The 24,535-nt window shown below is 39.4% G+C and overlaps 1 protein-coding gene across 1 annotated transcript in view; it reads right to left on the reverse strand.

Annotated features, from left to right (window-relative positions):
- Mrps9 (mitochondrial ribosomal protein S9) overlaps positions 1–24,535 on the reverse strand; it is a 53,699-nt gene that overhangs the window by 10,874 nt on the left and 18,290 nt on the right. The window contains exons 3-5 of the mRNA XM_027386742.2: positions 15,985–16,047; positions 15,875–15,905; positions 7,830–7,909 (exon numbers count right to left, since the gene is read on the reverse strand). Of these exons, the coding sequence (XP_027242543.1) occupies positions 7,830–7,909; positions 15,875–15,905; positions 15,985–16,047 (174 nt within the window). The remainder of the gene's footprint in view (positions 1–7,829; positions 7,910–15,874; positions 15,906–15,984; positions 16,048–24,535) is intronic.

Here is a 24,535-nt window from a genome sequence, read left to right on the forward strand (position 1 = left end):
GTTGACTGTGGTTAGGATACTTTTAGCTGGGACTAAACTCCCATTCTCCCTTTTGCTATGCAAGTGCTCTGCCATTGAGCTTCTCGGGCAGCTAACGTACATTAGGGGAAAACTCCACATCGGTAGCAGATCATAACATTTTCAGCACACTGGTTTCTATAAAGTAGTTCTCAACACTCCCAACAGGTAAATCCTTCCAAGAAAGGAACCTTCCTCACATGTAGCAAGTGGACAGACATAGCATGTCAGTGTGCAAGTGGCAACGTCTGAGCTGTGCTCCAGGAAAAGAATGAGTCAACTAGTTCTTGGATTTGAGACTGCAGTGGCCAGAGACATGGCTTTCAAACATAGACAGGGATATGTAACTTATGAGAACACCAACATGGTCAGAATACACCTTCCTTTCTTTGAAAGGGTTTCTTTAATTTCTATAGTAACCAAGGCAACTATTATAACACTAGTTGACCTTCCTCTTAGATGAATTTCAAGTCAAAGTTAAGCTGGTAAATTAACCATTTCCAATGGCTTTCTAGAAGTTTTCAGTTTTTTTCTAAATTGTATTTATTATTGTGTATACATTTCATGGTCTGTATATGGGTGCACGTGTGGAGGTCAGGGGATGCCTCTGTCGAGCCTGCTCTCCCCTCTCATTTCCACATGGGCTCTAGGGATTGAACTCAGCAAATGCCTTCACCCCCAACTCATCCTGTCAGTCCAGTTGTCACTTTAAGTCTATTTTTCTATGAACTCTCTCACTGTGCCATTTCCTCCTGATGTTGTTTATACCCATAACTACACATGATTCAAATAAAGAAATGCAAAAGAAAGCATGACAAGTGTGCATCAAATGCCAAGCCGTGAGTTCCACTCACTGATGCCAAATGTCTGGACTGGGTGAAACCCAGCAACCTGCTGCTCCCTGCCCGGGCTTCTTGAGCAGGAGGTTCTAGGCCAGGAGTCCAGAGCCAAGCATGCAGGGAGCCTTGATGCTGACCTACACTCCTAGCTGCATTCACCATTCCCAACAAGAAAATGTGTGCAAAGAACTTAACATAGTGCTTGGCCTATAGCTGTGGCCAAAAAATGCTTTCAGAGTCAGGTAAGTGGAATCACTGTGTTGGGACTCCACTTCCATGCATTGTCTTTGTTGTTAGTGAAAGAAACCACTGTGTTGGGGCTCCACTCCATGTAGTCTCTCTGTTGTTAGTGTAAGAAACAGCTCTTTCAAGTCTACCTGTGGTTAGCTAAAAACAGCAAGCAGTTCTCTGGGAAGTCAATTCTATAGCTTTAATTCCCTGAAGAGATGTGGTCCGATTTGCATAGAAAAATCCTTGAGGGCATAAAATATGCCAGGAACTGTCAACATCACAGATTATCACTGGTAGCGTCTTGTATATTGTTACATTTCCACTTAATTTTTAAGGGACACTAGAGAATCAGAATGACCCCACCTATACTAAGCTTATATACTGTACTTAATAGTGTAATTTCAAATATGACAGGAATAACCCAGATGTGAAATGCTGAATCATTAATCACAGCTATGATTAATATTTCATAAAATCAAAGCAAGCCTATCCACCCCTTGTGCCATCAGATTTCCATAATGTATGAGTCAAATTTAGAAGGTGCCTTAATTTGAAAATACCAGATGCTCAGGTTGAGGAAAGAAATTCTTAAACTAAAAAACCCTTTTTGGAGCCTGAGCACTATGAATCTCAGTACCCTTCCAAAATTTGTTTGGGTTATACTAATCATGTGGAAATTCCAATTTTAGGAAGGGTAAACAAATAATAGTTTATTGGAGGGGCAGCATAGGAAAAGTCAATTGCATTTGGTATACAACATAGTAAGTAAGTAATAGTAATTGCTATTTGAGATAGTTCAGTCCCTGGCAGTTCATAATTTGTTACAGAATCACAGAGAAATCAACTTAAGTAATAACCACCTCAAGTGTTTTGGCCACTGGTGTAAACAGAATCATATGAATTAAACACCTATGTAATTCAGAGAGGTTTCAATGTACCTCAAGGTGCAAGTGGCATGTTTCTATTGCAGAACCCTGCCACCCCTCTGTGAATGGTCTATCTATCAAAAAGGCCATCCAACATAAATGGCAAGAATTCTCACTTCAGGTCCTATAAGCCACTCTGGAAAGCACACTGCCAAAAGCAAGGACACCAGAGTGCTTAGGACTCACATGCCACAGACTTTTTACTTTGCAAATTAGAGCCATACATTGTAATATTTGTACCACCACAAAAGAAATAATCCCATCAAATTAACAAAGGCAGCAGGTTGAATCCTGTTGTTAAAACACTGTTTCCTAACTGTGCACTTTGAGTATATAAGGTATACAATAGTGATTATTCATATATGAAGAAATGAACAGTAAAGATATCTCTAGACTGCGGAATTAACTCCTGTTGCCAAGAAGTCTTAAACCAACATGTATAAAAATATAACTCGGCACAGTATAGGGTTAAAAAAAAATACTTCACAGTCCTTAAACAGTTACTCGGTAACAGTTATTTTAATTTCATTTTTAAAAGACAACAAGACAAGATTATATCCAAGAGCTTTAAAATTTACCACAAGGTCACAAGGAACATCTAGAAACATATAAGCCAAGTACAAATGCCATAATACTTTGTCCCAGGACCCCAGCTTGCAGACTAGTGGCATCATCTAGTAGCCAACTCCTGATGGGCTGCTGTGCTTAGGGGGAAGAATTAGGGTTACTTAGGTAGTCAAAAAAAGCCTGCAGAATCTCTGCAATGCCAGTGACTCCTTTTACAAGGCAAACAAGTCCTGTTCATGTAAAACTTCCAGAGATCACAATGGCAGCTTTTCATTCTTACTCTAGACTTTTTTCTTAACACAATAGTCTAAGCAGATAATGAGCTACTTTATTTCTCACAATTTTAGTATATACAAATATTTATTTGTATATATTATATATATTATTATAATATATATTATACATGTATATATGTAAACATATATATGTATATTTCTCAGTGGCCATGTAGTTCCTTTAATTTAAAGAAACATTTTGAAAATAGTCCATTATTTACTGTAAAATTCATCACAAAATGTAAGTGAACTTTCCACCCGATATTAAATTTTTACTCTTGTTTTCAGAGTTGTGTATCTGGCTTCCCCTAAAAGTCTGGGAGAGAGATATGCAAAATGTCTTGAGTTCTGACCGTATGAGTTATTGCAGGCCTAAAATTGAGGGTTTATTTCCCAAGTTTTGGAGAAAGTGTGTCTGAATAATGCTATTCACTATTTTGCATGGCCTATCCCAACATGGGTTTCATAGGACATCAAAAGTGTTCTGTGTACAAAGGACTGCAGGCCAACAATGAGCAACAATGTATAAGGCACAAAGATTTCTTTACTCACACTCTTTTCTGAGGGGACACTCTACTCACTAAGTAACCCCTTAGTGCAAGACACCAGTGTACAACACAAAACACTTCCAAACTCTACCCACTAAGTCTGAATGTCCTCTTTCTTGAAGAACATTTCAGGGAAAGTGCATTCCAGCATTGTCATAGCAATTAAATTTGGGGAAAAAGAAAAAAAAAAAAAGAGTCCCATGGTGGTTTGAATAGGTATGGCCACCATAGACTCCTGTGTTTGAATGCTTAGCCTGTAGGAATGGCACTATTAGGAGGTGTGTGGAGTAGATGCGGCTTTGTTGGAAGTATGTCACTGTGGGGGATGGGCTTTAAGGTCTCTCTTATCCTCAAGCTATGTCCAGTGTGGTAGACAGTTCACTTCCTGTTGCCTACAGCTCAAAATGTAGAACCCTTAGCTGCTTCTCCAGCACATCTGTCTGCATGCTGCCATGCTTCCCACCATGATAATGGGCTGAACCTCTGAAACTGTAAGCCAGGTCTAATTAAATGTTTTCCTTCATAAAAGTTGCCATGGTCATGGTGTCTCTTTACAGCAATAGAAACCCTAACTAAGTCAGATGCCCATGTAAAAGTCAAGATACCAACCTCCCCCCCATAGTGAGTTGTAAATGACTTTTGCTACAGTCTGGATAACATTGTCCCCTACAACTCGGGGCCCATGTATGAATGTATGAAGGTTCTGTGTCCAGGGTGATGCTATTGAGAGGAGGCACCTATAGGAAGCTGGGATCTATAAAACATCGTCCGGTCATGGGAAGCATGACTCTGAAAGGAACTGTGGCCCCTAGTCTCCTTTATTTTTCACTTCCCTACTGTAGGACAAACAGCCCTTTTTGCACATGCTCAAAATAACAGGGGCCAATTTACCACTGACTAAAAATTCCCAAAACTATGCCAAAGAAACATCTTCTTTTTAAGTTATCATTGGTAATTTTTTAAATAGTATAGGTGAAAAAAAACTAACAAGTTTCAACTAACTTCTACTAAGTGAATTCCATGAACACAGTCCACTGCTACATCTGCCACCAAGACAGCCATCCTCGGCAGGCTCACACTGCTCTGGGAAAGCAGGGCTAAGGCCACAGGCCAAAGCAGCCTACACTCCTAGCCCAACTCTCTGGCCATCTCACTGAGCTGCCCATACAGGGTCTCACTATGGCGATTCTGATTTCACAGTGATAGAGTGAGTCCAGAGTCTCACACTTACTAGTAAGTGGTCTGCCACAGAGCCACACCCCTACTTTCTTTTTCAAACAGACACATATAATATCTTTAAATTTCTTCTCCGTCCTATACCCTTGCTTAGTGTTTTCAGGAAATTTATTCTCTCTCTTTCCTTTCTTCCGTTCTTAAAACCTAGGCTGCAGCTTCTCATGCTGGAGAAGTATACAAGTCCTACTGTTTAAATGGTTGCTGAGGAAATGGAAAGCCTCAATCCAGACAGCAGGTCCAGCCAATGCTGCCAAGCACCTAGCCGGTCAATTCTAGCTATTTAATGCCACTCTACAAAATCCAGGGAGACTCTTACTTCTTCAGGCCACTTTTTATTGTTTAAGTTGTGGGGTCAGGATGGTTTTACATCTCTTCATCATATATGTACATCTTGCTAACTGGGTTTTTATTGATTTTTCCCTGAAGACATGGGAGTTACTATGTTCACAGTAAAATTGGAGGCCCAGCTGACCTACAAATGAACCTATTAGTGTGACACAGAATGGGACCAGCAAGACTTCCTTCACTTACTCATACCCATCATGTTTCCTTTCCTGTCAGGAATAAAGAAGCTACCTGTTTCTTTTCATTGTCATTTCCCCTCAAAGACAGGTTCTTGCTAAACTTCTCTGCTGGCCTGGAATTCACTGTTCAGACCAGGCTGGCCTTGAACTTGCAGCAATCCTCTTGTCTCTACCCTGCAAGCACTGAGGTTACATGTATGTGTCATGCACAGCTATATACTGCCTTTTTTTTTTTTTTTTTTTTTTTTTTTTGGACAGGTAGTGTCTTTCTACGTAGCCTTAGCTATCCTAGAACTCAGTATGTAGACTGCCTTCAAATTCAGAGATCCACCTGCCTCTGCCTTCTGAGTGTTGAGATTAAAGGTATACATCACCATGACTAGCTTATTATATGCTGTTCTTAACTGTAGTGTGCATTGGGCTACCTTTGACTAGTTATAAAGTGGTATGTATACTTACTACGCAAACAGCCACCCATACTAAAAAGACTGGGCACGATTACAGACAATAAGAAAGGTTAATGGGGCTTAGAAAGGTCTCCTCACACAGCTGCACACAGGCAGGAGATCTGCTCCCTTGTCAAAAAGCCTGACTACAGACTGCCCTGCCTCACACAATTATAGCTGGTCACAGACATGGGAAAAGCTGTTTGGTTGAGTGTCTTTTCCCTGTCATCGTGAGAGAAAATTGTATGGACAAAAGCAAATGGCAGCAACAAAGCTTATTCCTATGGCTTTGGAGTCTGCCAGTCTACAGAGGCTGCTTCCCCTATTACAGACCATAGGGCAGAACAAAGGAAAGCAAGCCTACGGACTGGTCTAAGTTTCACAGCTGGACTTCATATGCAGTGCTCACTTCAGCATGAAAGTGCTGCTGCAGGCTCATCAGTGAACACTTATCTGAGATGCCAAAGTCCGAGCACCTCAGCAGCTCACCAGTGATTGGTGTGCTTTAAGAGATGACATGGGTGTGACTGCAGCTGTAATTAATGGCTTTTGCCATAAGTAATGCTGATATGACTGGCAAACATTTAGGATTTCCTGAGTTAACTGCAATGTAAAAGCCCAAAGAAGTCTTCTATGTGCAACAAAACCCAGCCCAAACCAGGAGAAGAGCATTTATTAGTCAAATATAATTTGACATTCCAGTCAGAGTATGGTAAAATTCTAACACATCAGTTTCTGGAGCAATACCTTTTAAGGCACACAAGCAAACTAAAAGTAAAGCCAGGCCTCTTACACAATGTGTAATTTCTTCATTATGATGGAATGCAACAAAATATCTTGCCCTTGGGTTGCTCCATTTCAGCCAAAACAAATGCAAATGGCTTGTCAGATGACAGCTGCTTGATAAGGCTCCTCTCTAAGACCTGTGCATTTTACTTTTCTCCGTGAAACTTGGGATGAAGGCAGAAGGCAGGAAGAGAATTAATGTAGCATACAGTCTAAAGGCAATGCTACAACCGTGATTAAGTAGAAAAGTTAAAAGGCACAGATTTTCCACAGCTTCGCTGCGTGCAACCCATCCGTGTAACAAGTTGACAGGCCTAGCGCGTCAGCTCCATCATCCCCTCCGACAGCTAAAACGCAGCACTGCATCCCTTTTCAGGGGAAATTTGCGTCTGCACCATGAAGCGTTGTACATTATTTCTTAGCACTGCAGGGGGCTCAAGTCCATATGGAACCTTCACAAATATTACCACAGATCAAACCAGCGGCGTTTGGAGGCAGATTTGACATACCTATTTAAATGAACAGCAGGGGTCCTCGGGCAGCCGCAGGCAGGCTGTGCGCAGGAGCCTCCATGGAAGCTGGAGCACACACAGCCCCATTACTCAGCAAAGACACACTCTACATTTGTCATTCATTTCATTTCTGCCAGGGCAAGAAGCTCATTTGCCCAAGGTCAACAAAAAGCGAAAAGAAGGTTTTCTTTTTTTCCTTAAGAAATAAATGTACCTGACAAAGTGGGGATTTTGTCCTTTGGGTTTGTGAAGCACAAATAAACAGCAGGTATGTCTAAAGGCAGAGGAATGCATGTGGACTCCAGACTCTGACTGTGGATGGGGAAGCCCCATAAATATTTCCATACTTTTAAAACTCACATATGGATAACACAAAACTTGACACCACGTTCTACAAATAAAATGGGTTCTGTCTTTTAAAATGGACACTGGCATCCAACTTTTTCTTCTCACAGCTGTTTTGGGGACCATCCTCAAATTCACACGCTACCAAACAGCTCTCTTTGAAGGAAGTAAAACAAAAACTAGCCAGTATACTCCAAAATCAAAGCGTAATAGGACCTCACTGCTTGGCCTGTGGTTGTGGCCTGGATTCTCTCACACACTGCATTACCTAACGGAAGGCGGAACTTTAACACGGTAACAGAAGCAAAACAGACAGCTGTCTAGAGGTGGACAGAAGGCCCCCCAATCCTACAGTACCTAGCCCCCTGCCCCCTTCAAATGTACACATGAGGATTACTGAGAAGGCCTGAGCTTGTGAGCAAGAGCACTTTCTGGGAAAAACATTCTGATGCAACAGCAGACAGCACAGGAAGCCTTTCACCAGCACTCCCACCTCAACAAGCCCGCCTCTGTCCACTATGAGACAGCTCTTAAGTCTCTAGCATAGTTTTATAGCTTATAAATAAATATACTTACGTGCATTAATGCATAGTATGACTGTTTGCCAGTATAGAAGAGAAAATGAAATGGGCGGCCATCTTCTCCCCACTGGATTGCTAATGAAAACAAAAAACATTCACAGAGATAAACCAAACTGAGAGTCTAACTATAGAATGGGACACATCTGTGATCCAGATTAGCATATCAAAAGTATCTAAACTATCAAAAGTATTCACATTTAAAATTCATGTATTTAGCATGTTTAATATGTAAATGCTTAGGATATTTACTTTTTCATATCAATTAGCATTAAACAATGTCTGTATTTAATATATTATTCTGCTGTGAAGATCTATTTCATTAAATAAAATCTCCTAAGCTAATCTAAATCACTTTGTTAGAGCAAAAATATTCAGGTCCCACATTTTTCAAGTGAAAACTAACCGTCAATAAGTCAGTGAGCGCATTGGGAGACTGGAAGCAGGCCCAGTGAGACAAACACATGTGCACTGGAGAGCCTGCTTACCACATCATTCAGCCCACTCTCATCGTGACCTACCTCTCAGAGTTTAAAGCGGCCACCAACAGAAGGGGCCCCAGGAAGGAGTTATAGCCGGTTCCTTTTGAAATACACAGTTAGCCACTTAAATAAATAACCACAACAAACCGAGAGACAACTCCAACTCTCTTGCCCATCCTCTGCTGTACTTTTGAACTGTTTGCTGACTCCTCTATGTTAAGGACTCTGTTCTTAGGTGGGAGGGGTGGGGCACATGTGTAATCCATACACCTTGGAGCACAGAAGGGGGATCAGGAGTCTTGAGGCTAGCCTAGGTTGTATAGGAAAACATTGTCTCAAGAGGAAAACAAGGGAAAATGACATTCCTAGGTTTACGACATAGCATAAACTATGTTTTCCTGTCTGCTACTTCCTAGAAATTTAATTTACAGTGTCCTTTACAACCAAGGGTTTACAGACTGTATTTCTCACACAGTGGATCTGGTACTTCTTGGCATCATTTGCAGCCCTGTTTTCACTACTGAGCCCACCAAGAAACTTCTTCAGACATTCTTAGCCTGCTTGTCTGGCTCCTCATGCCATGTTCTTACTGCAGATACACCGTACAACTGCTGCGTGCTGTGGGTCTTTGAAAACAGGTTTCCTTCATCTTTCTGAAACCACCTCCATCTCTACAAGAAAACATGCTTTAAAGGCTTTTGGCTAAACTTATTTTCCTCTGGAATTCTAATCACTTTCACATTCGGGTATCCAATGTATCTAGAATTTGTGCTAGTGAGGCAGAACACCATTATTTATTTATTTGTTTGTTTTTAAATAGTAAACATTTTTCTGTTTAAACACCTATACATGCAGGATGTTTTTCTTTTCTGAGTATAATTAGTATCAGACAATGAATACACTTAAAATGAAGGAACAATATTGAATGAGTGTTGAAAAAGTCTCAGCTGAGTTTAGACTGAAAGGAAAAGCCATGTTCTTTTTTTGGTTTTGTTTTTTGAGACAGGGTTTCTCTGTGTAGTCCTAGCTATCCTGGAACTCTCTCTGTAAATCAGCCTGCCTCTGCTTCCTGAGTGCTGGGATTAAAGGTGTGTGCTACCACCGCAAGGCTAGAAAAGCAGTGTTCTTACTAGCTAATGGATTTCAGATGATTTAAATACTTTCCAATGCCATCTCTGGAAGCTCCATTCCTTCCATATTGCCTGGTCCTTGAACCTGCACTATGCAATGGATTATCACTGTACTGTTTGAGTAGTCAGTCAGAAAGTAACTGAAAACACAATCTGACAAGCATCCTGTTATGCTAAGACCACTGTTAAGTTTGGGTATAACCTTGAATCACAGCTCTGTGTGTATCTGTGCTTGCAAATGTAGACTTCATAGCATACCATGTACACATGATATATTCCTGTGCAAATTTTAAGATGAACCATTGTGTATTCTGATATATTGCAAAGCTTATCATACCACAGCGTTCATCAGAGCTTAATTAATAATCAACTTCAAAGTGTATTCTGTTCCTAAAGGCACTAAATTCGAAAAGCTTCAAATTCACAAATTCTGGTCTCAACTTCGCTGACATTTGCTGTTCTCTGTTCACTTGTCTTTCTGTTCTGTACTACCATCACCAGTTTGCTCAACAGAGCTCTCTGTTCCAATAATTAGAGGGAACCATCCTCATTACTCCTTATAAAAACCTTTTACTACTTCTTAACACTTTAACAAAATCTCCCCAGATACCTAAGTATGGTTATTTTGAAATTCTGAAGACAGAACTGGGGTGCAATGGGAAACCTGAAATTCAAAAACCAGTCCAGGTAACCAGCAAGGAGATGGCTGGGATACAGTGACACTGTGCTTTTCTAAACTCAGGGAGGGCCTGGCTCTCCAGTATGGGGAGGGAAAAGGTAAGGAGAAACTTGGGGTTATTACCTTTCTTTCCTTCTTTTTTGCTAGCCAGGTTTTCACTTAAGGTCTTTAGCTGAATTTTATATGAAAATCCTGTCCATGTTCATAATTCCAAGGAGAGCTTGATGCTGTTGGTACTAGGCCCTTCCCTTTTAGTTCCCTGTCATAGATTTCAACCAATGCAGTTAAGCTAAATTATACAAGTAACATATTACTCTCCTAAAGATTAACAGTAAGGGGGGGGGTGGCGGCGGCGCAGGCCTTTAATCCCAGCACTCGGGAGGCAGAAGCAGGTAGATCTCTGTGGTTCAAGGCCAGCCTGGTCTACAAAGCTACCCTGTCTCCAAAAACCAAAAATTAAAAATAAGGATCCCTTAGCTAGGGGCAAGGTGAGAGTTATTTCTAGACTCTTTTGTGTACTCATGTATGAATACTTGCAGGAAAGAACATTTACCTAGTTATTGTCACTGTGGCTTGTATTTGCTTTTACAAAAATTACATCTAATTACTGATCTTGGAGATCATCATGGTGTAGTATGGATGTGTCAGAGAAAAAACTGTGGGAACCCATTCTCTGCTTACCCCATGAGGGTCCTACACTTGAGCCAGTATGTCAGAGTTGGTGGCAAGGGTCTTTACATGCTGAGCCATCTTGCTGGCTCTACTGGTTTTGGTATTAAACAGGGTCACATACGGTGAGGCCTGCAGTTCACCACATAGTGCAGGCTGGCCCTGACCTTCACCCTTCTGCATGCACTGTCATACGATGTGACTGCTTTTTTATAAACACACATAGCATTCTATTGTAGTTACACTATACATTACAGCACATTTTAGTTGTTTTTCCAGCCCAGCTTCATGAGCCAACACAATATTTTTACCACCTGTATGATGATGTGACTCTAACAGTTGACTCAGGAAGTCAACTGTTATAATAATATAGTTAAATTGTTTATATATAATATATATAAATATATAATATATATATTATATATTATAATATATAATAGTATAATAGTATAATATATATTATAATATATAATATAATTATTATATTATAATATAATAAATAGTTAAATTGTTTCTAATAAATATTTCATGATACTTATACTTCCTAACCCTTAAGCTGAAAAAAATGAATAGCCTCTTGTTATTGTTTTTTTATAGGGCATTATCTCTGGTCTTGGATATTTTAAAATGTTCGCTGGCTTCATTTATTTTTTTCATGTGCAAAGCTGCATGATATTCTTTGCTTATTTTTCCACTGAGCCTTTTTTTTATTAATATTTTGATTAATTTGTAAGAGTAATTTATTTTAGAAATCAAGCCCTTATACTTCAGATTTTATGGTATCTTTTTGTCAAAGAAAAGTTTTTATTGTGAAAACAATTTATTATTTTTGTCTTTCTGTTTTTTTTCTTGTGTGTGTGTGACTGTCATTTTGATAGCTGGGGCTAGAGATGGCTTAGTGGTTAAAGACATTTGTTGCTCTTATGTAAGACCAGGATTTGATTCTCAGCACCCACATGGCAGCTCTTAACTGTTCTTCTGGCCTCCATGGGTATTGTACGAATGAATGCCCCTCTTTCTGTAGCCTAGAATGACCTCAAACTCCCGACAATCCTCCTGCTTCAATCCTCTGAGTTCTGGGATTGTAGAGGTAAGCCACCAGCTTTGGCTCAGGAATTTGGCATATAATGTTGCCAGTGTCTCAACCCAAATTTCATCATCAGGTACATCTGTTTTGTCAATATTCTTTAAAAACAACACAAATTTTTACCATGTCTACATACATATGGAAACATATATTAGTATGGTTGGACTCAGTATTTTTAAGGTGGTCTCCTCAAAGAGAAAGGTAACAATTCATGGGCTGTTAGTAAGACCAGTACCACATCCAATCCAAAGTGATTTTCTTCCTTGTGTGGTTTTGGCTAATATGATATCACTGGGTGGCAAGATCCTCAAATATTACCACATGATTTCACATTTCGCCCTTTAACTCTTCTTTGGTATAAGCACTTTTATAAGACATGATTTAAAAATTTCAGAATTCAATTTTAATATTATGAATTCAGATACCAAAATAAGAAATTTCCAGTAATGCTCTAATATAGTTTTTCATTTACATTTTATCAGTTTCTCAACCATAATCTAAGAAGAGTAACTGAATTTCCTGGTATCTTTGTTGCTTGTTCTGCAGTGCTGAGGATTGGGCCCAGAGTCTTGCACATGCTAGAGAGATATGCTCCATCACTGATCTACAGTCATAGCTTCGTCTCCCATGATCTTGAATTTGCCACAAGGTCCTGGGTGCCATTAATTTCCCTAATTATTTGATTTGGACTTATACTCTTTATATATGTGTATGTAGTGCAGAGGATGGAACCTCAGACATGCTAGGCAAGCACTCTACAACTGAGCTGCATAAACTCCTAGTCCTACGTGTATTTTTTAAAATTATAATGGTTAAGGCTTCCAAATAACTGCTGATAATTGATGTATGGTATTTCTGAATGCAATGGGACTTAATGATACATTTAAAGATTTGATGTTTGTTTTCTCATGAAAAGTCGTACTCAAACAAGAATGCTTCTTTACATTTCTAGCTGAAACCTTTTTTACCAAATATAAAAGGCTCCATTTTGTTAATTGTTTTCTCTATCTAAATGTTTTCTCCTTGAATCAAAAAAGAATTACACTAATACACTGATTAATGTTAAGCCATACTTAAAATTCTGAGAAAAATGCTCTCTAGTAGTCTCTTAAAATGCTGTATTTATGTATTCAGGAGGCAGAGGAAAGTGCATCTTTCTGAGTTTGAGGCTAGCCTGGTCTATAAAGCAAGTTCCAGGTTAGCCAGGGCTATATAGTGAGATCCTGTTCTCCTAGGGGTAGGGATAAGGGGTGGAGATTTTTACTTACTTATGTGAGTCTGCAAGTAACTCTAGAAGCCTTTGTTCTTTTTTATTTTATATATAACATGCTGTTACTTCAAGGCATAATAGAACTCTTTATTTTTTCAGTAAACCTGATGACCTGTGGCCTGCCTGGCTTTTAGTCTACCCAGAATTTTCCTGACTGAGGTAACTGTGGCAATTAAATTACTCTTTAAGCGATGTGTCTGAGAGTGCATGGTCACACATTTGCACCACAAGTCATTACTACCTGGGCCAAACTACATGCCCAGCCACTTCTGTCTGTGTTTCCTTGGAAATTAAAAATGGGGAAAATAATAGTTTGTGCTTAAAAACACTGTTGTGAAAGTTTCAAGATAAAGCAAGAAGCACTTAGAACTGTGCCTGCCTACTCTGAAGTTCAATATATGCTACTGTTATTACTTGGAAGAGTTTTCAGGTTAGCATGAAGTTACTGTCTTATACTCAGACCATAATGGCATAGCTATCTATGTCCTCACAGTAGCCTCTGAATGCCTCCATTTGGAAGTGTTAATACTGGGCAGCAAACACAGCTTTGTGGTAAAGCATTTGTCTGCCTAGCATACAGGAGGAAACCCAAGGTTCAGTTCAACCAAAAAAAAGTAATAATAAAAAGCCTTCTCAAAGGTTATAGCCACTCTTCATTTGCCACTATATTCATCAATTTAAGTTTTCTTTTACTTTGTCTTTCTCAATTACTAATGACATGTGTTTGTGTTTGCATGATGTAATGATTATATTCCATAGGACTTGATGGGAACTTTCAAATACTTCCAAATAGTGTGTAATTTCAAATTTGATTCTTTAATCCAACAGCAATACAGTTCTATTGATTTTAAGTCAGAAAATCTAACTGACATAACTTCTACTCTTAGAACTTTTTTTTCTCAATGTTTCACTTCACCATGCATAATTAATTCTATTACTCTTCCGTAGTCATCAGCATAGAAAACATTCTTTGGGTTTGTGTCTACAACTACAAAACCATGATGCATTATTTGAATTCTTTAGCCTTACTTAACAGTCTCGCTCTCTAACCTGCCAGTGCTAAGTGTTTGGTACAGAAAGACTCAAGGTCATCAAGTCCACTTACTGGACAACAGCTGTTATCAATACAAATTAACTTTCTTGTCTCACTGAACCATTCCCCAGCTTCCTCCAATTCCAGGCTATCAGTGCTCCTTCTTGGCTCTGTCATCAACTTGGTATGTATCTTCATTTTCCCCAATATTTTTACCACTTTCCAGGACAGGTGTTTTATAATAATTAAATCTAGAAGCTTTCAATAAGCCAAGTGGTAGTATATAGTATATAGAGCCATAATCTCTCCAAATCTTAAGTTCATTGCTATTTTTCTCAATTCTACAAACTGGTTTATCCTATCCAAACTACAATAAAACTGAGCAGGAAGCAGAATTTCTTCTATTTCTAAAGGAACACTGTTAAATACACTTAACTGCAAGGTCAGATGATTCTAGAAATACTGGCTGTATTTTCAAAATCATACATGGACACTTTGCAGGACTAGCCTGAAGCGCTGGTTTAATATTCCAGGTGCTAGTAATAATGAACTCATAATACTGAGCAAATGGTATGATTTGAAGGAAACAAGAAGCCTCAGAGGGCAGAAGAGACATAACTTGTAGAGATGTACTAAGAGAACTAAGAGATAGAGAGGAACTGGTGAGAAGCCTTAGGAGTTGGAGAAAAGAGAAGTCAGTAAAAAGGGGAAGAACAAATTGTTGCTATTCCAAACATTTATCAGAAAAGAAACCAGTACAAGTTAACTCTGCTCATGCAGATGATTGGACTATAAATGACACTGTATCTTCAAACTTGGTGTGCACTTGCATATAACATTCATTCATTTTCCCCCCCAATTTTGAAATGAATGTTTTGTATGTTATAACCAATCATATCTAAGAATTGAGAATAGGAAACATAGGGCACATTTAGAAATATATTTAAAATATTTGTAAAAATCTAAAATAAAAGTTCCTTCAAAGAGTGAAGGGAGGGTCTGAGAGATGGCTCAGTGAGTAAAACACTTGCCACCAAGTCTGATGACCTGAGTTTTTCAGCCCTGGGACCCACATTGTACAAGCAGGGAATCAATTACTCCAAGCTGTCTTCTGACTTACATGTGTGCGTTCCTACTAGTCCCCCCCCCCTTTTTTCTCTCTCTCTCTCTAAGGTATTCAAAAAGAGTGAAGTTGAGGCACTAGTCCCCCCCTCTTTTTTTTTCTCTCTCTCTAAGGTATTCAAAAAGAGTGAAGTTGAGGCACCAGGACAGAATGAGGCTTAAGCTGAGTGTGGCCTGGGGACACAGGCCTATGACTCCATCTACACAGGAAGCTAAGGCAAAGAACTAGAAGAACAAAAAGGCTTAACACTCTATAGTAAGTATAAATATGTTTCTAAAGGAGGAGAAACAAAGACTTCACACAAGCAAGACCTATACCCACAAACTCTTCCTTATAGATAGAAGCTAGTGCAATGCAGAATGCAAGTAATTAGTGTGATATTAACAGACAAAATGGTTAACTTGATCTAACTTTCATATCCTACCAAAATCTGCACACCCTAGCCACTCATTATTATACAGAGTACTTCTGACCTACTTCACATCCAGTGAGACAAAACTCCTGATGTGTAACCCAAAACTGGAGTAAAGAAGAAACAAAATGAGCCATCTCAGTCTTGAGCAACCTTACCTCTTTGTTTTGGAAAAATTTGTTCAGGATGCTGTAAAATAAATGTAAAGTGTTATTAGGCAACCTCTATACCACATAAAAGACATTCTTTAACAAGTAGTTAAAATTACCTTCATTATTGGCCTGGCTTGCTTCTCAAACAAACCACTTGGAAAGAGGTAAGCAATAGCTCTCTGAAAATACATACAAAGGTTAATTAACAACTGTTATAAAAATATGTTCAATTTATAACCAAGATACTTACTGTATACCAGACACTGAGCTAGAGTTTTGTATGCATTGTCAGTTCAAATGGCAAAGCACAATTACTAAACATATATTCCCCAAACAAAAAGAAAACAACAAAATGTGCAGCCATTAACCTGGCTATAGACAATTTTCAAGTGTCAACCTCAAACTAGAGGTGCTCTTTCATAAACCCTGTGCCACTGTGCCAGGTAATTGTTCAACCCCAGGCCAGGGCCAAACATTGCAACTAGCAGGCTTGTGTTTCATTCACTGTGACATACTGGAGAGAATCAGTTTACAGGACAGATTCACCTTGGTTCATCATTTCAGTAAGCTGTGCCGGATCCACTGCTTTGGTTTTGAGCCAACACAGATCCACTGCTTTGGTTTTGAGCCAACAGACTTATCGGGAAAGTGTGGCAAGCTTTTTACCTCATGGTGGCCAGGAAGAAGAGAGAAACAAATAAAGGGCTGGGGACAAGGCTTGCACTTCTCTGGCATGCCCCAAAGGACTGACTTCACCTAGCAGGCCCCAGCCTCCAAGAGTCCTATCATCTTAAACAGCACTCAGATGATATAGAGCTCTCAACACATGGACCTGGAAGGCAGAGCATTCACCATGGCCCCCTTGGTATTTTTAGGTGATCTCTTAATTTGCCTTACAGTTCTAAGGACTGAACATGGACCCTCACTCACAATGAACACGTATTCTACACTGATCTACCCTGGTCCTGGTGAGTTTTAAAGTATGCTTTTCAAACAAGTCCTCCTGTGCGATTCTCACAAGGAATGAGGCTGACCATGCTTAGTCAAGCACCACTGCAGTGTCTCCTCTCATGCAGGTCTCGGAACTCCTGGCTTACTCGAAATTTCAGCCCCCGCCCCAGGACAATTTGAACATCAACAAGAATGACAATACCCTAAAGCACACTTAATGAGTGGCTGTACATATATATATGTCAGTCTAGTAGGCAAGTACACATACACACTGGAGTGAGGGGCAAAGAAAAAAGGAAACCCACTTAACAGAACAGTACTAAGTATAAAAGTAGAAGAGATGGCATAGGCAGAAAGCCCATCACTTTACAATTTCCAAGCTAGTCATAATTCAGGCAAAGATCACAAAGGCCCTGGCTGACATGCCATCAGGGACCAGAAAACTCAGACTCAAATATTACCCTCCTGTGTTAGTTATTTTTCTATTGCTGTGACAAACACCACGACAAAGGCAACTTATTTTGGCTTACAGTTCCAGAGGAATAAGTTCATCACCATCCTTGGGTGGAAGCATGGTGACAGTCAGGCATGGCAAATAGGGCAGCAGCTCAGAGTTCCTATCTTAAACCACAAGCATGAAACAGAGATCAAACTAGTGTTTTATCACTTGATGCCCCACCTCCAATGATATACTTCCTCCAACAAGGCCAGACCTAAGCCTCTCAAACAGTGCCACCAACTGGGCACCAAGTATTCAAATGCAGAGACTGTGAGGAATATCTCATTCAAACCTTCAGCCTCTAGATCACTTGCTAGGGACAAAGGAAAAGGGTACTTTCACAAGAGCTCCAGTGTGACTACAAAAGACAAAGGACAATTTCACCAACAGGGGAAACTATGTCCTCTCAGGGTGAAGCTGTACTGGTGTCTGTCAGCTGAGGACTGCCTTCATCCGCTCTAAATCTGATCATGAGGAGGCAAGCACAACTCCAGAGAGAGCAACAACTGCACAGGTGGTCTAGAATCTGAAATACTAAACAACCAGGGGCGATCTGGAAAATTTAAATATAGACCACTTACATAAACGACAGTATAGAATTGCTCTATTAGAAGTAACAATTGTACTGTGGGAGATAATGGCTTGAAGGGTATATATTTAGGTGTTTTACTGGTATGCTTAGGAGTTAAGCTTTGTGAAACCTGATTTCCGATGGACCAGTCAAAATTTTTCTACACAGAGGCAAAGGAAATATGGAAAATACTGTCAGATTTATCTATGTGAAGAGCATATAAGCATTCAAATTTCATGGAAATGTGAAACATTTCCAAGTTAAAAAGGTAGGAAAATATGTCAGAAACTTTTAAATAATACAGACTTTCTCACATTCAACCTATCTGAAGAAGGCCATCTCTAGCCTATAGCATCTACAAGGCCTTGTCCACAGAGCAACTCCAAGGTTGTCAGCAAGGTCTAGGTTAGAAGAGCACACACTGGCACAGAAGACTATGCATGCCTGTCAGCTCCTAGGCCATTCATCCTCCAATGATCATCAGGCTATTGCTGGCATCATTTGAAAGCATGAAGCTGACTAACTCCTGTGATCATGGAATAACCCTAAAGGGAAATGCAAATGTAAGAATCCAAACTTTTATATTTCTTAAGCATGATGCTAAGCCTTGAAAAAATCATGAGAAAATTACCTGGAGAGGGTGGTTAGAAAACAAAAAGAAAATCACTGCAACAATGGCTAGGATGCAAACAATCTCTTCAAATACAAAAACAAGTGAACAAAGAACCTGCTGGAAATATTCTGAAATTCAATCAAAAGGTAGATCTAACTTAAAGAGAGAAACCCAATGTTATAATCTAGTTAAAAAATAAAAAAGGGAGGGAATGGATAAAAATAGAATGAGAGCAGTAAATAAAAGAAGCCAGTTGTTTGTAAATCAAGTAAGAATATATCTCAAACAGAAAAGACGGGTTCTCAGCATGCTGCCTGCATCTGTTTAGTATGCATGGGATAGTACTGACATGACCTAACCTATTACTTCCATTCATCTCCTATGGGCATTCTATGTAGATTTTTTTTTTCATAAATTCCGAAGCAAACAAAGGACTCACTGGCTTTACTGAAAAAATAATTTTCTTGCTTTCTGGGTTCACTGAATTCCCAGTTAGCACACAGTTGTTAAAATGTAAGTGAATGCATTGTTAAAATAGATAGTGAATAAATAAGAACAAGATTTTTCATTAGTGTTGTGTTGAACAGTCTACAGTATGTTTTGGGCAGACCCCTAGGTGTTATAAACAGGAAAGCCTTGACTACACTCCACTGCAGAGAAAGGGAGCGGTGAACAAGAGCAGGATGGAGACATGAGCACAGAGGCTATGTGCTTCACCATCACTCTAGGAATCTGATTGCTGGTTGTGGAATTAAACAATATACTTTAAAAAGGCCTGCTAAATGGGCACTTAGTAAATGTTATATAAACATAAAATTTTCAGTTTATAGAAACTATATTATCCTCATATTATTTTAAGAATAAGACATGTATTTATTAACTCTATTTTACAGATGAATCCTTAATTAAGTAACAATACACAATCCAAAAGTACCTTGATTCAGAACTGAAACCTGAGATTGAATTCTGGAATATCCTCTTTCAGATTACAAAGATTTACTTATTTTCTGGCTTAAAAGGCACACAACTATTTAGCAGTAAAATTAAGAAGAAAATTCCCAAAGAAATAAAGTTTTATTTAACTATTTACCCCAAACTGATTCTAGGCACTTGACAGGTTAGAAAGAAGAATAAGACATAGCCTCCAACTTCATTCTGTCAGGAGACAAAGAATCTATAGTGTCAGATTCAGGCACTGATGTATAAAACAGACTAAAACCAGGCAGTGGTGGTGCATGCCTTTAATCCCAGCACTTGGGAGGCAGAGTCAGGCTGACCTGAGTTTGAGGCAAGCCTGGTCTACAGAGTGAGATCCAGGACAGTCAGGGTGGTTACAGAGAAACTCTGTCTCAAAAACAAAAACAAACAACAACTAAACAAACAAACAAACAAAAAACAGATTAAAATAGAGTGGTCAGTTCAGTTACTATTACAACAGCACTTCCCATCTGGTTTTCTTACCAGTCAGTCCCTCCTCTAAAACAAGGACCTGTGCTTATTGACTGTCTGACACACTACAGCTCCTACCCCTTTATACACCTAGGACATTCTCCAGAAATAGATCAAGCGAAGCCCCTGTACACCCAGGGCTCCAAGTTACTTTCCCCTGTTTTATGGAGTGCAATGCTCTCCACATTCTGCCATGCTCTGCTACTTCTGTCAACGAAAACCTGACTGTCTTCTTCCCATCCTGCTGCTGTCATCAATTTACGGCTATCACAAAGGGTTCCTTAATGCAAACTGCTGTCACATTTGTGAGCAAATTAATATGAATGGGTCATCTAAATTAGACTGTACAAGATATGGTGGCATCCAGGCCAATATTTAATTCTCAGTTCCCAGCCCCAACCCTATCCTTAGATGTACTCATCTACTTTCTGTAACAGCCCCCTTTCCGGAGACTTCTGTCCAGACTCACTAGTATCTCAATCCTGCAACTGCTTCAACACCATGAGCAAGACAACTTATAGAAAGAGCTTATTTGGGTCTGTCACGGTAGGAAAATGTGGCAGCAAGTGGCAGGCACAGTGACTGGAGCAGGAAGATGTCTTGAACTGCAAGCACAAAGCAGAGGGTGACTTGAAATGGTGAGTTTTTAAATTCCCAAAGCCTGTCTCCAGTGATACACTTCTTCCAGCAAACTGCATCTTGTAAGCCTCCCAAAATTTCATAACTCTCTATCTCTGTCTCTTTATTTATTTTTTGGTTTTATGACAAGAGTTTCTCTTTGTAGCCTTGGCTATCCTGAAACTCACTCTGCAGACCAGGCTGACCTGGAACTCACAAGAGATCCTCCTGGCTCTGCCTCCCGATTGCTGGTATTAAAGTGTGTGCCACCACCGCCTGCTCATAACTATCTTTCTAAGCAACCTACACTCAAGATAATTACTTAAACTTAGAAATACCTAACTTTCCGGATAGTACCACTTGTACCCACTACCATACCTGCCCAAATAGTTATTTCAAATAAAGTAGTTATTATAGAGATTAAATAACAAAACTAGTTGAGGACAGAAAGCTTTGTCAATTAAAATTCTTAATTTGGGTAAATATTATGTTCTTCCAAAACATCTATATTGGCATAATGGATAATGTAAAATGTCAGATTTATGATGGGTGAAGTCCGGCTAGCCAGAAGCCCACAAGAGGGATAATGAGGGAAATGTGCTGCTGGCCTGAGTCTGTCCATTCACTACCACTGCCCTTCGATTCCCCAGTGCTCATGGTAGTTAGGAGTCATGAGAGTAAATGGGCCACTCTCTCAAGTACCTTTAAAATGGGTGTTTCATTTCCAAATTGTGATTTGGGACTACTTGAAACAAGTTCACCAACTATAACAGAAACAACCAAAATTTCACAATTCTCTTCCTAAGCCCACCAAAGATAATTAAACTGGGAAATAACAAACCTTCCACAAAAAGAAAACTGGGGGTGGCAGCTGGAACTCTGCTAATGATTCTTCAAGAAGCTTCACATGATACTGTTAGCTGAATGCCTGTTTCTGACTTAGCAAATGTGTTTTAGGAGATTGTTTCTCATTTACTGGCCAGACTCTGGGCATGGTCTGTATTAAATACACTGCATTTAACCAACTCCAACATATATGAAAATATACCTGTAACAATACAAAACTTCTCTTCTAGTCCATGAGTATGGCTGTCAGGTTTAAATTCACCCAAAGAAAATATTAACTTGAGGAACAGAAAAACAGAAGGGGTTTTCTTGTGGGTACTAGTTTAATAGTTCTTACACGAAGTCCCAAAATTCATATGAATTTAACCTGGCAAAGTTCTTTGATGTTTTAATGTCACATGCTAAAAAACTATTACACATAAAGTTTAGGTTCAATAACTGCTGTCCCCCTTCCCAAACACACACACACACATACACACACACACACACACACGAAAAAAGTAGAACACATATTCAGTTTAAGTTTACCCTTTAAATACTTAGTACATACACTAAAGTTTGACATGGATGTCTAATCTGACTCCCAAATGAAAGGGCTGACAAAAGAAACAAAGAATGTAAACTGTAAAAATTTAAGCCATGTGATAAGCTAACATCATTAGTAAATATTAGTATCTCCTTTTAAAAATGTAATTTTTGTTTTAGCCATAATTATGGCAATCCAACAGTTTCCTAAAATGAAGGCACTCTGTCTGACTATATTCTCAAGCTTCAGTCTAAAGTATAAATGGACTGCAGGCTCAGCCCAGGAGAAGCACCAGGTCAGCAATGCAATCTCTATTAATTAGGTATCCCAGCTGGGCAGGGGGTTTGCAGCTGTTAACTTGATCAATGACTTACCTAAATGTCATCTCTACTGATTCGCTTATAAATTACCAGCAAGTGAGACTAATGTACAGGTGCTAATTTATTTAAACTGTTCTCCACAGTTCTACATAGCTTTACAAACTGCATCTGGCACCTAATGTTAGCTGTCAGTTGTACTTAGACATGCCTGTCCTAACGACTCTGTTCATTAGAAGTGAGCACAAATTATGAAATATTGTGAAAAATGATACATCAAATGGAATGGGCACAGCAAATCAATTAGAGAAACTTCATACAGCACATTCACACTGAGGAGAATAAAACATTCTGGTTTTAGAATGAGGTCTATAATACCAATTAAAAAGTAATTGGTAGAATTCAGCAGTGTTATACATCAGTTTGCTGGCTTTCTTCCTGAAATTCTACAGTAATGCAGAACTTAACTTTTAATTCCCAAATAAAGGAATTAGTAAATATGAGCACACGTCTGTGTTCACCATAGTTAATAAGTCAATGAATGTCTCCAACCTAAGATTTATCACTACCATGTGTTTAGTCAGAAGGAAATCTAGTAGCCTGTAATACAAGGCAGACAAAAGATTAACAGACTCACTGAGACCTTGCAGACTGGCAGTCAGTAGTCACTGTTGCTTATGTCTGCTCTGTGCCCAGAAGATCTGCAAGTCCTGGTTCCTCCCACCCAACTGGCCATCCTTGGCCCTGGGCTCAGGAAGGCAGCTGCACCTGCACTGTCATGTGTCACCCCACACTCATGTGTTGTTAGCTCCTTATAGCCTTCACAGCCCACAGAGATGCCTTTCCTTCCCACTGTACAACCTACTCAGCTCACTGTTGCACCTAACAGATTCCTGCTAACAGTCATGAACTGCCATACACAGAAATAATTTTACACACCCATCAACACATGGCAGTGTGTGCTCTATACAGTGAGTTCTAGGACAGCCAGGACAATTACGCCGCCCCCCCCCCCCACACACACACACACACCACTGTCTGCAGTATCTGGCCTTCTGGTCCAGCTTCTGAGCAGGAGCTCCTAATCTCTTTGATTCCCTCTTCCAAATACTGGGATTGCAGGCTTGCACCAGCACACTTAGATATAGCAAATGATTACTAAGAAATTCAGGACATATATTACTGTAGCCTTAAAAACAGCACATCTTCCAAGTGATAGAATTCTAAAGTTAATACCAATAGTGTCAAGAACTGTTTATATTTCAACAAACTTATCCACCAGATTTCTTTGTGTTTTTGCTAACATATTTAGTACCCTCTAAAATAAATGTCTTATAAGAAGCACTAGTAATATTAGCTGAATATAATTTTCACACATAAATTTTATGTGACATTCAGTGAAGCCAGATTTCTATTCAAACTCAATTCTCTAAGGTAACTTTGTAAACTAAAAATCAATTGTTCTCTGTTGTAATTCACATTCCTGACAAATTCAGTTATGCCAAAAGCTTTGCTAGCAGGGAGCAACTAGAGGTGGGTTCACACTCGATGGCAAAAGGGAGGGCAAGAATCAGTGCCAGAGAGCAAAGCCTGGCTGTACACAACAGGGACAAACAGGTACTGCCAGCCCAGCCAGGAGTCAGCAGCCGAAATAGCAGGAGGAGTCCTGAGGCACACCTGGCTAACACTAAACTCACTATGCTCTATGAAATGAGACAGCAATTAATTTCAGAAACTGTTAACCCTAAAAACTAATCTTGGAAACTGCAGAGCACAGTCTTCAGAGAAAGGCCGCTCACTGACTCGGAATCTTCCACAACTGAAGACATCTCGGGGCTGTTTGTGAAGATTGAATATGACAGTGGATCAGACTCCTTGACAGCATCTCACACACAGGTTTTCAGTATGTGGTAGTTCCTTTCCTTTAACTGGAAAAATCTGCTTTTGTGAAATATTCAACTCCCGATCATAGTGAAAAAGGGAAAATTTACAGTATTATTTTTAATTAATATATTGCAAATAAAACACAATAGAGAAAAAATTATATTGTCTAACTACAGAACAGCAAATGCAATGGCTGCTTAAAATATATATATTAAAAATATATATATATATATACACACACACACACACACACATACACAAGTCTCTTAAGAAATACTAGGAAGCCTGGCGTTGGTGGCGCACGCCTTTAATCCCAGCATTTGCGAGGCAGAGGCAGGTGGATCTCTGTGAGTTTGAGACCAGCCTGGTCTACAAGAGCTAGTTCCAGGACAG

This window comes from Cricetulus griseus, assembly GCF_003668045.3.
Source record: "Cricetulus griseus strain 17A/GY chromosome 1 unlocalized genomic scaffold, alternate assembly CriGri-PICRH-1.0 chr1_1, whole genome shotgun sequence".
Lineage (NCBI taxonomy): Eukaryota > Metazoa > Chordata > Mammalia > Rodentia > Cricetidae > Cricetulus > Cricetulus griseus.